Source organism: Oncorhynchus mykiss, chromosome 19 (genome assembly GCF_057628025.1).
Source record: "Oncorhynchus mykiss isolate SJ-2025 chromosome 19, ASM5762802v1, whole genome shotgun sequence".
Lineage (NCBI taxonomy): Eukaryota > Metazoa > Chordata > Actinopteri > Salmoniformes > Salmonidae > Oncorhynchus > Oncorhynchus mykiss.
The window spans coordinates 41,887,541-41,904,811 of NC_143040.1; the positions used below are offsets into that span (position 1 = coordinate 41,887,541).

General features: G+C 44.6%; 1 protein-coding gene across 8 annotated transcripts in view; it reads right to left on the minus strand.

Annotated features, from left to right (window-relative positions):
• Positions 1–17,271, minus strand: part of LOC110497688 (neuronal PAS domain-containing protein 3) — a 371,078-nt gene that overhangs the window by 39,222 nt on the left and 314,585 nt on the right. For all 8 annotated transcript variants that reach the window (XM_090211028.1, XM_036954672.2, XM_036954671.2 and 5 more), the window contains one exon: positions 14,140–14,317. In XM_090211028.1, the coding sequence (XP_090067154.1) occupies positions 14,140–14,317 (178 nt within the window). The remainder of the gene's footprint in view (positions 1–14,139; positions 14,318–17,271) is intronic.

A 17,271-nucleotide genomic window follows, 5' to 3' on the forward strand; every position in this document is an offset into this window, starting at 1 on the left:
GGGAGATGGTGACGATGGGGAGGGTTGAGTGTGTCTTGTCATGGCTGCATTTAGGAGCATTGCTGGCCCGCTGCTAATCACAGGTAGCCTGGTTTAACCAGACTGAACGCTGTGCTCAACAGTGAAACATAGGGAAATGAGTTATGCCAGGCTAGATCCCAGGGAGTTCGCTAGCGGGTTGGAGGAAGAGGTGAATGGATCAGACAGAGTAGATGTACAGGATGGAACTGGACGGAACAGGATGGAAGGGGATGGAAACAGGACAGAACAGGACGGAAGAGGACAGAACAGGACCAAACAGGACAGAAGAGGATGGAAACAGGACAGAACAGGACGGAACAGGACGGAAGAGGACAGAACCTTGACGGAACAGGACAGAAGAGGATGGAAACAGGACAGAACAGGACGGAAGAGGACAGAACAGGACAGAAGAAGATGGAAACAAGACAGAACAGGACGGAAGAGGACAGAACAGGACGGAACAGGACAGAAGAGGATGGAAACAGGACAGAACAGGACGGAAGAGGACAGAACAGGATGGAACAGGATGGAAGAGGATGGTACAGGACGGAAGAGGACAGAACAGGACGGAACAGGATGGAAGAGGATGGTACAGGACGGAACAGGACGGAACAGGACAGAACAGGACGGAACAGGACGGAAGAGGACAGAACAGGACAGAACAGGACGGAAGAGGATGGAAGAGGACGGTACAGGACGGAAAAGGACAGAACAAGACGGTACAGGACGGAACAGGACAGAACAGGACGGAACAGGACGGAACAGGACGGAACAGGACGGAACAGGACAGAATAGGACGGAAGAGGATGGACGAGGACGGTACAGGACAGAACAGGACGGTACAAGACGGAACAGGACGGAACAGGACAGAACAGGACGGAACAGGATGGAAGAGGACGGTACAGGACGGAAAAGGACAGAACAGGACGGAACAGGACAGAACAGGACGGAACAGGACAGAATAGGACGGAAGAGGATGGAAGAGGACGGTACAGGACAGAACAGGGCGGAAGATGATGGAAGAGGACGGTACAGGACGGAACAGGACGGAACAGGACAGAACAGGACGGAACAGGACGGAACACGACAGAATAGGACGGAAGAGGACAGACGAGGATGGAAACAGGACGGAAAAGGACGGAACAGGACAGAAGAGGATGGAAACAGGATGGAACAGGACAGAACAGGACGGAACAGGACAGAACAGGACAGAACAGGACAGAACAGGACAGAACAGGACGGAACAGGACGGAACAGGACAGAACAGGACGGAAAAGGACGGAACAGGACAGAAGAGGATGGAAACAGGACGGAACAGGACAGAACAGGACAGAAGAGGATGGAAACAGGACGGAACAGGACAGAACAGGACGGAACAGGACAGAACAGGACAGAACAGGACAGAAGAGGATGGAAACAGGACAGAACAGGACAGAATAGGATGGAAACAGGACGGAACAGGACAGAACAGGACGGAAAAGGACGGAACAGGACAGAAGAGGATGGAAACAGGACGGAACAGGACAGAACAGGACGGAACAGGACAGAAGAGGATGGAAACAGGACGGGACAGGATGGAACTGGATGGAACTGGACGGAAGAGGATGGAAGAGGATGGTAAAGGGACGGAACAGGACAGAAGAGGATGGAAACAGGACGGGACAGGACAGAACAGGACAGAACAGGACAGGACGGAATGAGACAGAACAAGAACAGGACGGTGCAGGATGGAAGAGGACGAAACAGGCCAGAACAGGACGGAACAGGATGGAACAAAACAGAACAGGATGGAAGAGGACGAAACAGGCCAGAACAGGACGGAACCGGCCAGAACAGGATGGAACAGGATGGAAAGAGACAGAACAAGAACAGGACAGTACAGGACGGTACAGGACGGTACAGGATGGAAGAGGACGGTACAGAACGGAACAGGATGGAAGAGGATGGTACAGGACGGAACAAAACAGAACAGTATGGTACAGGACAGAAGAGGATGGTACAGGATGGTACAGGACGGAAGAGGATGGTACAGGACGGTACAGAATGGTACAGGACAGAAGAGGATGGTACAGGATGGTACAGGACGGAAGAGAATGGTACAGGATGGTACAAGACGGAAGAGGATGGTACAGGATGGTACAGGTTGGAAGAGGATGGTACAGGACGGTACAGGATGGTACAGGACGGAAGAGGATGGTACAGGACGGTACAGGATGGTACAGGACGGAAGAGGACGGTACAGGACGAAACAGGATGGAACAGGACAGAACAGGACGGAAAGGACGGAACAGCAATAACACTTGTCAAAGACTCTAGTCACAACTAATGAACATTGGATGAGAAGATAAACAGAGACAGGGCTACTTACTGTGTAGTGCCTAGTACAGCACTGACTCCAGCATATGAAAGACATAGAGATAGCCAGGGATTTGTGTTTATTTATGATTGCGAACGTGAAACCATTCTGAAAACTGGTTTGCTCAATGCCAGTCGTTTAAGTTAATCAATGTTGTGCTGCCGAGGAAACGTATAATCACGCGGGATAGTGGACTGGACTTCACTCTTGAGTGATTCAGAATGAGAATAAATAGGTGAAGCCTTGAGCTGCAGATGGTTGGTCTATTGGTGTGATAATAGATACAAAAAAAGCACAAGGGATGTATTAGAAAGGAAATCGTATTCGTCTTTATCTAAAAAAACAAAAAAAAACATGAAAATGCACTTTATGAATCGACGGCCGCTAATGACAGTCTAATCAAGTTGATAGAATTTGGCATATCATTTTAGCCTTCCCCTCTTCCTATCCGCCCGCCGCCCCTCCCCAGTCAAAGTCCTTTTCTTTAATCAAGTTGCAGGAGAGACAGAGAGCGCTTGGCACTGGGGGTTCGGAGGTTGCAGATGGCTGCTATACTCCAAAATGTTCAAGCTTGACTGACCCATTTCATCAGCTCTGTCAAAGCCTTGCACTGATACATGTTGACAACATTTAATCTTAAAAATGGAAAGAAATGAATTAATATGCAAATTCCATCAGCTTTGTAATAAAAATGTCCTTGAAAAAACGGAGAACTCCACCCCAGAGGAATAGTGTGAATTATCCCAGCTCCGTTGTTCTATAAGTTAGTCTGAGGTACACAAGTCCACCAGGAAATCAGTGTGGATCTGACTGGGAAATAATTATGATGGAAGAACAAAACACTAGCAGGTTGAATAAATAGAACAACATGGGAAAAGGCCTGCTACTCTTTGTTATTCACTTTGAATTAATAGGATTAGTTTCCCTTTCAGATCCATATACACCTAAAAATCAACACCTCCCTATCACACCAAGGTGTGTGTATTTGTGTGTGTGAGAGAGAGTATGTGTGTGTAGGTGTGTAGGTGTGTGTGTGTGTGTGTGTGTGTGTGTGTGTGCGTGCGTGCGTGCGTGCGTGAGAGAGAATGTGTTGTACGCATACAATTAAAATTTTAGGCAAGTGCACGGAGGACACTGTGGGGAAAAAGAGACATTTTCTCATTCTTCATGAGCTGCAATAGTCTACGGGGACAGAATCTTACAAGACAAAGATTACCCATACAAAAGAAGCAGGTGGCTACAGCCAGTTCTCAAGTGGAATTAGCTGAACTATGGGACCTAATTATCTGTGGAGAACCAACGTATAACGAAGGAGAGAAACTTGACTGTTTGAAGGACAAATGATTAATTAAAAAGAACACCTCTCCTAAATTCTGATCTGTGGACAAACGAACGGGTGTCGGTGAAACCCTCAGTGGAATGCCAGCCATTGACTAACACACTAATAACATTTACCGGGCTATGTCTGTATGGCTGATAACTAGCAAATGAAGCCAGTGGCAAAGTAGACAAAGACATGTATTTCCAAGGTCACAACGACCTTGTTAACTAGAATATAAACAGAGAAGCTATCACACAACATCATTCTAACAGTTGTCTACTCCCAAAAGATCCCTTGTCTCGTTACGTTTTCGCAACTGTCGTTTAGTCCGCGTTTTACCGTGACATTATTGTAGATCTCGCTTCTTTATACTTCACTATGCAGGTAAGGCTAGCGAGATCGTCGGCTTTCTTTCGTTAAATGGGATTTTTCTTCTCACAGAACAGACAGATGTGTATTAGCAATGTGTGTTTGTGTTCGACACTCTTTGCTCCATGCCTTCGCTCCCTACTTTTAACGGGCCTTTGAAGACGACCACGATTAAGGTAGAAGACAAAGACAGGATGAAGGGGAGGACAGTAGGGGCCTGCATTCCAAATGGCAACCTATTCCTTATATAGTACACTACTTTTGACCAGGGCCTATAGGGTGCCATTTGAGACGTAAGGGGTGTTGAGCGCTAGCAAGTTGGCACACAAACCTGGCCCTATATTTTATTTAAGACACAGTACATCAACACAGGAGTCCTATAGGAACAGACTCTCCACACCTTCATGCAATTATGAATATTGACATCCCATGTAGATACTGTCAGTCTCTTTGACGGAAAATATTCAGATTCCATTAGATAAAGAGTAGCTTTGAAATCATTTCTACCCTATTAAAATAGGATTTGAATTTGCCAACTGTCTGATAACAAATGAAATGCAAACTGCCTGAGAATTGGATTGTATGTTAACACGGAATACATTTTTTGCATCACACAAGATAATCTTCTGATTATACCAAACTGCTGTGGCTCCCTTGACACTTTACTCTGGGTTTGAGCCTTCAGGTGCAGATTTTATACACTGTATGAGTGTGAAGAAATCAAATACAAAATACCCATACTAAACGTAATTGCTAAACATAAACTACATGTAAAGTCATTTTAACCTAAAGTGTTATAGTTTCAGTGCTCACAACACAGTCATTTTTATGGAAGAAATAGCTAGTACTCTTTTAACATGTCATTGACACGTTTAGAAACCCCATCTCTGTTTGAAGAGGGTCACTCGTTGCCTCTGTCCTCTCAACAATAGAACAAGCTTTTCCCTTCCCCACACTCCATCCCCCTTACACACCCCTCCACACCCTCTCTCTACTAAGCCCTCTCCCTTTCCCCACTCTCTCTCCCTCTCCCCACTCTCTTTCTTAACCCCTATCTCATTCTCTCTGTCACCCACTCTTTTAACCCCCCTCTCCTTCTCTCTCCTCCAAACTCTCACTTCTTCTCCCTCCCTGCAACAGCTCCCGGCCAGCCCTGGAAGATCAGAGCAGCTGTAAAATAATGAAAAATGTGCCATCCTTGTGGGACATTACTTGTGCACACACACCTCAGCCCAGGCATTCATCATTCGCCAGGTATTGTCAGTGAAAGTTTAATTGCATAAACACTCTGTAACTGTCCTGTCATATTTCTTGTCAGCCTGGATTCTCTCTCTGGGCTCACTATCTCACAAAACTATAATTGAATTGCTACCGAATCACACCGATGCTGACGGGAGGAGGGGAACCTTATGAATAGAATTTGTTTCCTATCAGCAGGTTTGACAAATTGTGTCACGAGGAAGAGCAGAAGCGATAATTTCCCAGTTTATTGGGAGTAGACCCGTTTGCTGTTTGTTGTTATCTACTACCGGCTCTTATAAGCACCTAGTTAAACAAAAGTATATATATATGAAATTTAGGCCCAACAAAAAGCAATTCAGCTCTGAGAGAGGGCAGTCTAAATAGCGCACAAAGCTGCAAATAAGGCCATTATTTACTCCTGCGAATGATCTAAAAGATGTATTTAAAAGGGAGGAAAGTCAGATTGCAGCAGCAGTTCCTTTTCTATGAATAAATGCCTGAGAAACACAGTGACCCATCTTGCCTATAAGAGCTCAACAGAATACCAACGCATTCCTACCCAGTTAGACAGAGTCATTCAGACGTCCCAATATTTCATGTCTGATAAGTTAACACTCCCAGTGTACAATTCTAGAAGGCCGTTAATTTGTGAGCGAGGAGTCGTTGGCGGAGTCGGACAATATGACTGTTATTTGTTTGCGTTTTCTGTCAACACGCTTGGTGTTTGATATTCCACCCTCTGCGATATTCAAATGGACATGGTTTGTCATTTCCACAAACTGGAAAAAGAACTCAATTGCTTTTTTTTTGTTGTTTTAAAACAGAGGGACTGCAATGGCTACTATTTTGTATTCCCTTTCTCTTCCCGGAGGGAACGTCTAAAAACCCCTCTGTCTTGCCAGGTTACTATTTCTCTGACCACGTATTTCTCTTATACAGAGCGATCCATTGACAATACATTAACCAATGCAGACTGTTCAGATTACACAATAAAGCTCTGTCTACATATGAAGACAAAAATACAATATATAAACAAGAGGGTCCCCATTCTCAACCTTGTATTATTATTCTCGACCGCTTGACATCAGAGAGCTGAACTCCAAAGTGGCTTTTCCTCCTGTGTGAGAACATGTGGCAGCTTTATCAAAAGCCTTTCCCACAAAGCACTGCAGCACTCTCTCTACACTGCATGGGAACAGAGCAGTGTGGTAATGCCTCCCTACTACACTAGGCTGATAAAAAAAGCCTTTTCTGACAACCTTATCAGCCAAATAAGCTTAAATAAAACTGGCTTCTAATAGTCTGGAGACTGCTTGATCCTGCCTCTGTCTTTCAAAGCTCTGATGCCTTCCTCTTCCAGTGATCTTGTACTTTCAACGTGACAGAATTTTCAATCTTTTAGGCCGGCTAAGCTGTCATTAGTTTCTTTGTTCCTCTTTAGGGATTGTTTTGCGTATGTAGGCGCCGAGCCCGAGCGGTTTGATAGCGCCTGGGAGCAGCTCGGGGTACTAGGAGGAGTGATGATGGAAATGCACAGGCTTTTCAAAAGCATTGATAAAGTCTGTTTAGTAATGTGGGAAGGGCTTTTTAAGGGGTTACAGCAGAAGCCATTGTCTTCATGTACAGTCAACTAGCTGTCAGCGGTGTGCGTTGTACACAGACGGACTCTAGATAATACTACATAATTGGCTGCACCTGCAACCTGAATAATTACACTACAGAGCGGTTGAGACGTCAGCTTTCAGACGAATGCTGTTCGAACGCTTTCCTTGTCTGACATTGATCTGCATTAAGAACAAATATGTATAACTGAGCGCAGTCACAGCCAACTGTAAGTGACAGAATTTATATAAAAAGTGTAAGAGGCACAGCAGGGACAATGGCCTTGTTGAAGGGGGTTCATTTGATAAATAACACAAGCAAGAACAACACTCATAATTCATCAATACAGACTAGTTTCATATCTAAAAGTGGGGTCTATGAATAAAGTCTGGGTTAAAACTACAGCTATGAGCATAACAGAAAATACAATATACTCAGTGCTTTGTAAGGAAAAATACAGCAAGCAGTGAATCATTTTATCAAAGACTCGCTGCCACACGAAGGCTAGCCATGATTGATGGGTATTTTGATTTATTAAAAATTTTAAATCAAGTTATGCTTTAGCAAGAGGCTTAATTTAAGGCTAAAGTTAGAGCCCTGGGATAAATGAACACATCAGATGATTAAAAAACATTTGTCTTAGCGATCGAGGAGCCAGGTAGGCCTTTATTTACGATGCCTAGTTCATCAACACCCACACTGATGCTTTGACAGAGAATCTATCTGATGGACTGATACTTTCATCATTCTAAGGTAACTTATGGTTTTTCCCCCCTGCAGCAGAAAATCAAGGGACTATATTACGACTTTTACCCTGTTAGGAGCTTTATGAGAGTTGAATTAGGACACCAAGACAGGTAAATCCTTCACAGAAATCACACAGTACAAGCTTTGTTTAAACAACCACTAATCTCAATTCATATAGGTAGCTATATTTATATATATATATATAGGAAAACCAACTACTTTCAATACCACATTCAATCTCAGTCACACTTACAGTAGTAAAGACAATAGCGAGATATTGTTTGTAGGTTGTTTGCAATTCCCTCTGACTTAATTCTGGAAATTGCTACTGTGTTTATTTCATAAATAAAACAATATATTTCAATACGAATTATCCTGCTCTCTTGACCTTAAGTTTGTTGGAATTACCACGGCAGGAAGTGGGATCCCCTAAGGGACTTTCTTTATAATAATAAAGAAAAAGAGTTGCTCTGAACTCAATGCCACAGCACAGTCCACTACTGTGTCCCAAATGGAGCCCTATTCCCTATTTAGTGCACTGCTTTTGACCAGGGCCCATGTAGGCAATAGGGGACCATTTGGGATGGAGACCACATCTCCCAGTCACAGGAAACTAGCATAAATCCCACTTCCTATCTCCTTATTGAAAATAACCGACGTGAAAATCAAACGCTAAATCCAGAAATCTTTGTCACAGGCATGTTTCAAATAATAAATATTGGACAGCAAATATCATATTTCCTGGTGAGTACACAAGACGCAACACATTTCCTTATTTCCATTGGCATTTCCATTCTAAGCAACATAAGCTCTGTCCGCTTTGTCGACTGACTGTTTCTATAGATAAAAGAAAGAGAAGGGGGGCATCACAACAAAGACTGATGTTTATTTAATTGAATATATCCTCGTATTGACAGAGACAGATGAACAAAACACTTGGATTTGCATTCCTAATCAGAGGGAGACGTGAGGGAGAATAAACCGAAGCTGGTTGATGTTGCTAGACAGGGCTGGAATGAACTGGGACGGGATCCACTGTCACCAACCACCAGTTACAGTATTCACCGTCACAACATGCCATGTTAAACCCTTCACAACAATTGTGAACATACACATCTGTGAAATGTACACTCCACATATAGCCTGTACAATATGACTGCATGGTATTGCCTTGCTGCCCACACCACCAAAGAACAATATGGACTCTGGGCTACAAGACATCTAAAAGAGAGCAATTTCACCAGCAGACTATAAATGAGGCAGGACGGTGGTATGGTAGATACAAATCTGTGACAGCTGCCCCTGTGTAAGAGTATCACATCTGAGCACACATGACCCCAACACAGCCAACCTGCCACCCTATCCAACCAGCCTCTATACACGACTCCAACACAGCCAACCTGGCTGCTTATCAGCCCCTGGACCTCTCTGAAGACTTCCTCTCTGGCTGACTGTGGCCAGGAGCGACAGTGAGAGAGTGTGTGTGTGTGTGTGTGTGTGTGTGTGTGTGCGTGCGCGCGTGTGTCTGCGCTCTTTATAAACAGCTCCAGCAGGTCTATCAGCCAGGAGGAGAGCCTGGCCTAACTCAACCACCCTTCTACACCCCCACCCTTCCTCCAGCAGGTCTATCAGCCAGCAGGAGAGCCTGGCCTAACTCAACCACCCTCCTACACCCCCACCCTTCCTCCAGCAGGACCAGAGAAGACGCTAGCTCCTGTCCCGTCCTCTCCTCTCCTCTCCTCTACCCTCCTCTCCTCTACCCTCCGCTCCGCTCCGCTCCTCTACCCTCCTCTCCTCTACCCTCCTCTCCGCTCCTCTACCCTCCTCTCTTCTAAGCTCCTCTACCCTCCTCTCCTCTACCCTTCTCTCAGCTCCTCTACCCTCCTCTCCTCTACCCTCCGCTCCGCTCCTCTACCCTCCTCTCCTCTACCCTCCTCTCCTCTACCCTCCTCTCCGCTCCACTCCTCTACCCTCCTCTTCGCTCCTCTACCCTCCTCTCCTCTACCCTCCTCTCAGCTCCTCTACCCTCCTCTCCGCTCCTCTACCCTCCTCTCCTCTCCCCTCCTCTCCTCTACCCTCCTCTCAGCTCCTCTCCTCTCCTCTACCCCCCTCCCCTCTCCGCTCCTCTACCCTCCTCTCCTCTCCTCTACCCCCCTCCCCGCTCCGCTCCTCTACCCTCCTCTCCTCCCCTCTACCCTCCTCTCCCATCCTCTCCTGGCTAACATTAATTCACAAGAACAGGTGGAGGTCATTGTTTCCTTCCTCTCCTATTTCCCAGGACAATAGCTGGGGCTAATTCAAACACACACACACACACACACACACACACACACACACACACACACACACACACACACACACACACACACACACACACACACACACACACACACACACACACACACACACACACACACACACACACACACACACACACGCAGAGCAGATCTCTGTAGTCAAATAATATTCTCAATTATACATATCACTTCAGAAGTTTGATTTCAACCTACATGATATTAAAATCTTTATCTATGAGAGATATTCACGTGCAGGATGAGATGTATTTCACATAGGAGCAGTGAGATCTTATGTCGTCAGTCAACTCTTCCATTACCTTTTTTCATGCCCTATTGTAAACAGAACATCCACCTCCTCTAGTCTTAGTTAAAAAAGTCATTAGAAAAGTCTACTAATAATAGTCTCTGATTGCTCATTATGTACTCTGAAAAATCCAATTAAAGTAGGAGAGCACGCCCGTTTTTAAAATGGCTAATTCTTGCTTTAGTATAATAATTTTGTAATATAATAATTGCACCGTACTTAGTCTTTCTTTGTTAAAGTGGTTTTATTTAATTAATTGAAGCACATTTGCAAATCCATAAGAAAAGTGTGAATTTGAATTTGCACAATCAGTGCATGTCTATGGAGTTTTCTGACAGATATTTTTCTACAAATACCAAGGTGGAGAACCCTGCCCTCGACTCAGACCCTGACACCATGTGTGTGTGTGTGTGTGTGAGAGGGGGTTGCTCTGGCTTGTCAAGGGTAGATTCTGGGGCTTTTGGCAAAGAGCTTTATTTGCATTTCAAATGTGACACGCAGCAGACACCTGTTAAAGGCTAGAGGAGGTTCCACACAAATCAAAGGTCTAACCTACTGGGATAGGAGTTCACCAGGTCCACGCACACACACACACTGCCTAACACATACAGTATACACAAAACACTGTCCAACACATACGCCCCAGCCCATCCAGCACGACTGCCCAGAGCTCCACAGCCGCTCTATCTTTTGAGAAACTAATGATAATTGTCCTTTACATGATGTAAAATGTAGATGACAATAACTTTGGCAACTTCCTAATTATGATAAATGTGTACAATTACACCGAATTATTCACATTCAGTGTACTAATAGCATAATTAGCAACAATAATCAAGGACTTATGATCCTTACATAAGTCAATGCCTTGGACAATTAAGACTGTTGTGACACATAATGAACTATTTATGTCAATTAGTTTTATTTTTACACCAAAATGAACAGAATATTGCTGAACTCATTTGAATGATGTCAGACTGAACTGCACTACCTTGACTGGACACCGCTCCCTGTGGTAAGAATAGAAAATAGAATAGAAAATGCTGTTTTTAATGCGAGAGCTCCACTGGCCAAAAGTGAAACTTAATTACGTCTCCTCCTTAGACAGTGGCGTAAATGTTCCCAAACATTCATATGGAGAGACATGCTATATAGGATTGTTGTGGGGGAACATTACTGGGAGTTCAAATGAATACCCATCAATAAATTACTCCCGAGTGTGACCTGAGGAAGACTGATGGATAGAAATATATTGAAAAAGAAGTTGCCATTTGTGCCTCTCCGGAATCTCAGTGTATTAACAAACAAAGCTTTGCTTTGATTGGGCCAAAATACTTCATGTGCATTTGTATGTAGCAACACTACAACTATTGAAAACGATTTTATACTGGCATCGTAAAAGGCAAAACTGTTGTATATTTATTAACCCATATTGTCGTCTTGATTGGGTGAAATATTCAATGACCTCTATTCCTTTCCTGCAATCTTTAGAAAATGACACCCCCCCCCCCCAAAATGATTCTTCATATAATACAAATAGAAGAAAAACCGAGAGATCGCTTGTTAGAAACCCAGAGCCGACTAGGTTAAAATAATATCTGTCGATGTGCCCTTGAGCAGGGCACTTAACTTTCAAATGTAAATAATCACATCGCTAGTGCATCCTGCTCCACTCTCATACTTAACAAAGAAACCTTGTTGACAAACACCCAGGATTACTATTTCCAAGAAAAAGACTGTCTGCTCAGACACGTACACACACCCCACTCACAGCTTTATTACCAAGCTGACACGCCCTTGAGAGGAGAAGGGGGAGGAATCCCAGTCTGCTGCATGTATGCAAAATAGACTGTTGATAACACTATTATATCCTGCAGGTATGGCTGGGGAAGAAGATGTGACATCCCTGTTGGTGGAGCTGAGAGAGGATGTACAACAGGCGCTCTGTGGTGGAGTTGTGTGTGTGTGTGTGTGTGTGTGTGTGGGTGGGGGGGTCGCTGTCTGTGTGTGTGTGTTTACGGGTAAAGTGGGAGGTGACAAGGGGATGGAAAAACCTGGCATTCCCTTAAACACTGCCCGCTTTCTCTTTCACTTGGCTGCCAGAGAGAGAGAGAGGAGAGAGAGAGAGAGAAAGAAAGAGAAAGAGACAGAGAGCGAGGGAGAAAAAGGAGAAAAGGACAGGAAGTGGTAGAGGTGGGAAAGTGTTGGGTGCCCTTTTTCTGTTCTTACAGCCCATCCATAATGAGTCCCTGTGTACACAAATAGAGAGAGAGAGAGAGAGAGAGAGAGAGAGAGAGAGAGAGAGAGAGAGAGAGAGAGGGAGAGAGAGAGAGAGGAGAAAAGGACAGGAAGTGGTAGAGGTGGGAAAGTGTTGGGTGCCCTTTTTCTGTTCCTACAGCCCATCCATAATGAGTCCCTGTGTACATAAATAAATCTCAATGTCAGGAGCCCTAACGCTCATTAGATACCCTCTTTATTTTTCTCTCTCTCTCTCTCCTCGCCAAAGAAATGAACATTGGAAAGCACTCCTACACAGTCTCTCCCTCTCCTCTCTTCTTCCGCTGCTCTGCCAGTGTGAAATATCTCCTGCCGGGGAAAAAAAAGGCACGAAAAGGACAAAACCACAAATGTGGAACTTCAATTAATTTAAAGCCCCAATCAGCAAAGAATAAATCCTTCGCAGATCTAATTACTGAGTCTCTCCGAAGACCCGGGCCGACCAGCCAATCTTCCTCCTGTTTGAACAGCTTGATGAACTAAGGGACTGATGGATATCAAGTCATTTTGTTTAATTTATAAATGGATTTTCCCCTAATACTTAAATTATCATCAGTACAACACAATGAAAATGGGAACATTTGGAAGGCAAAGCCTATAACAGGCCTGAAAAGAATCCCAATGAGGAATGTCACCTCTTTTCATTCCTTCTATACAATTCCTTCTCTAATTAAATTGGGGAAGGAGGCAGGGTGGGTAAGCTTGTGTTACAGTACGGCTGGGCTTCACAGTCTCTCTCTCCACTGTCCCTGTGAGGATCTGGGGCATTGCTGGAGACACTCATCAGACGTATCATGTCACACACACATCCTTCATTACAGAAACCCCCCACAGACTGGTCTGAGTGTGAGTCAACAGCCAAATGAATCTACTGTTCTTACTTGACACTATAAGGATAAAATGCAGCAACTCAGTACTGACATGGTCTAAACTGTCTGTACTCTATTGTAAAAACAATAACAAAATCAGGTATGCCAGCCAAACACCCAAACTCATAATAGCTTTTCAAATAACCAAAGTAAAGCAATTACAAAACAGCATAAAAATGCCAAAAGCTCTCCCTTTTGAAACCATGTTGAAGATGGCACATTTCGTTCTAATGTTAACACCAATCAGTTTTTTCATTAAAAGCCACCCCATCCCCCTCTACACTGTCTCCCTCATCTCCCACCCCATCCCCCTGTCTCCTATCCATCCCCAACTCTCCCACTCCCCCCACCATCTCCCACCCCATCCCCCTGTATCCTATCCATCCCCAACTCTCCCACTCCCCCCACCATCTCCCACCCCATTCCCCTGTCTCCTATCCATCCCCAACTCTCCCACTCCCCCCACCATCTCCCACCCCATTCCCCTGTCTCCTATCCATCCCCAACTCTTCCCCAAACCCACCCCCCCCACCATCTCCCACCCATCCCCAACTCTTTCCCTCTCCCACCCCCCCACCATCTCCCACCCATCCCCAACTCTTTCCCTCTCCCACCCCCCCACCATCTCCCACCCATCCCCAACTGTTCCCCTCTCCCACTCCCCCCACCATCTCCCATCCATCTGCCTCCCTCTCCTCCCCCTTTGCCCGCGGCGGGTGCCCTGTAAAGCCCACCTGGCTCGGGGGTCTCTGCGTGTGAGGAGGAGGAGGCAGAGCTGGCGCCGTCCTCTGTGGCAGTGCCCTGAGAGAGGAGGCCTCGGCCTGGAGGCAGCTTCATGCCCAGCTGCTCTGCCATCTCAACGTGGTCGCCAGGGTGGACGTAGTCAAACACACTGCTGCCTGTCAGCTCCACCTGCAGGGAGGAAGACATGAACAGGGACTATTAGTATTTATGCAGCAACATCCCACACACACACACATACCTACACACAGATACTAACAGTCCAGAGTATGTTGTCTTGTTTTTACAACAGCCTTTACTCTCCTAATAGGCTGAACCTGTGTGTGTGTGTGTGTGTGTGTGTGTGTGTGTGTGTGTGTGTGTGTGTGTGTGTGTGTGTGTGTGTGTGTGTGTGTGTGTCTCCAGAGGTATACAGGATCCTGTAACAACACAATTCCCATTCCTAATTCTAACCCCCCTCCCAAAATTCAAACTTAACACCCATAGAAAATTACAAGCTGCTTTAGTTATAAAATGAAATAAATGAAATCCCCTAACCTTTAAACACTCTCATTTACTAGGATGAAAACAGGATTTGCCATCGTTAATTGGGGATGACAAGGAAAACCAGCAGGCTGTTAATATGTCTCTGCCTCTAATACGAACCCCCTTCTTGAATATCCAATTGCATGGCGTTGGTATTTCCTTCAGTGTGTTTGTGTGTGTGTGTGTGTGTGTGTTGGTATTTCCTAAAGTGCGCTGGTGGTGTTTGGCCATGCAGCGCTCACTGATCAGGTTGGGCCTACTGGGACCAGAGGATTACATGGGAATAATCCCTTTAATGTCAAATCCCTTTAAGCAATTTAGTCCTTCATAAATTATCATCCCAAGCAGAAACAATGATTAAGAAGTGAAATGATACACCAATACCGTGAAGTGAACTTCCTGTTGTAGCTGTATGTGTTTACGATTTACAAGGTATTTGACGTGTCTTACTGTCTAGCCAAGAACACGACTTAAAATCAATTAGACATATTAAAACCATAAAATATAGCAGGCTGATGAAAGTGGTTGAACATAGCCTATAGTTTCACTAGAATCAAATGGCATGATGAACCATAGAATTAGAATGAGTGGAACAGATATAGAACCTCTAACCATGGGCATTCAAATTCTACTCATTCTTATATCTACTCATTCTTATGGGATGAACATCCTCTGTCTGTCGAATAGGCTGCTTTTACATCAAGCGGGAGGCAAGTTTAGCAAATGCATGAAGGTAGATACGAAAAACAAAGATAAACAAACCTATTACCCAACAATGTTATCATTATTATTTCTTTGTTTTAGTGATGTCCTTGTCCAAGAGGACACGCTAAACGAATGAAACCAAATGAGGTCTCTGTTGTCAAACTTGATAGTGTCCCAACTTTGAAATGAAAAGCATGACGTTAATAATTTCGTAGAGGTCAACTGGACGGTATGCCAGGAAAACAATGCCCATGCACACTTTGGTCATCACGTCTTCTCATTTTTCATCACAAAGGTAAAACCACCCATACCATTGTTTAATCAAATGGTATCACTAAGCCATGACTATTTAATAGTAATAGCTTAATAGCTTCTGAATCATTTCTGTCATGAAAACAACAAACCCCTGAGTCTCTCCAACACGTTTTGGTCCACATGGGTATCTAAGAACTTCCAGGCAGGACAGTACACAGGAAACAGACATAGTTCTGTTAAAGATATCCTGACACAATGTATCCGGTGCCTTCGGGAAGTATTCAGACAACTTGACTTTTTTTTCACTTTTGTTACGTTACAGCCTTATTCTAAATTGATTAAATTGTTTTTTCCCTCATCAATCTACACACAATACCCCATAATGACAAAGCAAAACAGGTTTTAAAAACACTAAAATATTACATTTATATATGTACTCAGACCCTTTACTCAGTACATTGTTGAAGCACCTTTGGCAGCGATTACAGCCTTGAGTCTTCTTGGGTATGACGCTACAAGCTTGGCACGCCTGTTTTTGGGGAGTTTCTCCTATTCTTGTCTGTAGATCCTCTCAAGCTCTGTCAGGTTAGTTGGGGAGCGTCGCTGCACAGCTATTTTCAGGTCTCTCCAGAGATGTTCGATCGGGTTCAAGTCTGGGCTCTGGCTGGGCCACTCAAGGACATTCTGCTCCTCTGCTTACACTGTGTATAACAAACATTAGGAACAACTTCCTAATACTGAGTTATACCCCCCCATGCTGCCACCACCATGCTTCACCGTAGGGATGGTGCCTGGTTTCCTCTAGATGTGACGCTTGGCATTCAGGCCAAAGAGTTCAATCTTGGTTCCATCAGACCAGAGAATATTGTTTCTCATAGTCAGAGTCCTTTGGGTTCGTCTTGGCAAACTCCAAGCGGGCTGTCATGTGCCTTTTACTGAGGAGTGGCTTCCGTCTGGCAACTCTACCATAAAGGGCTGATTGGTGGAGTGCTGCAGAGATGGAAGGAGTTCTGTCAGGGTGACCATCGGGTTCTTGGTCACCTCAGTGACCAAGGCCCTTCTCCCCCATTGCTTAGTTTGGCCGGGCAGCCAGCTCTACGAAGAGTGTTGGTGGTTCCAAACTTCTTCCATTTAAGAATGATGGAGGCAGACATGTTGACCTTCAATGCTGCAGACATGTTTTGGTACCCTTCCCCAGATCTGTGCCTTGACACAATCCTGTCTCGGAGCTCTACAGACAATTCCTTCGACCTCATGGCTTGGTTTTAGCTCTGACATGCACTGTCAACTGTGGGACCTTTATATAGACTGGTGTGTGCCTTTCCAAATCATGTCCAATCAATTGAATTTACCACAGGTGGACTCCAATCAAGTTGAAGAAACATCTCAAGGATGATCAATGGAAACAGGATGCACCTGAGCTCAATTTTGAGTCAATTATGAATACTTATGTAAATAAGGTATTTCTGTTTTGTATTTTCTTTTATAAATTTGCAAAAACCTGTTTTCGCTTTGCCATTATGGGGTATTGTGTGTAGTTTGATGAGGAACGTAACAAAATGTGGAAAAGGTCAAGGGGTCTGAATACTTTCTGAATGCACTGTATATCTTTAGATAAAGATAGACAAGATTCTGTTAAG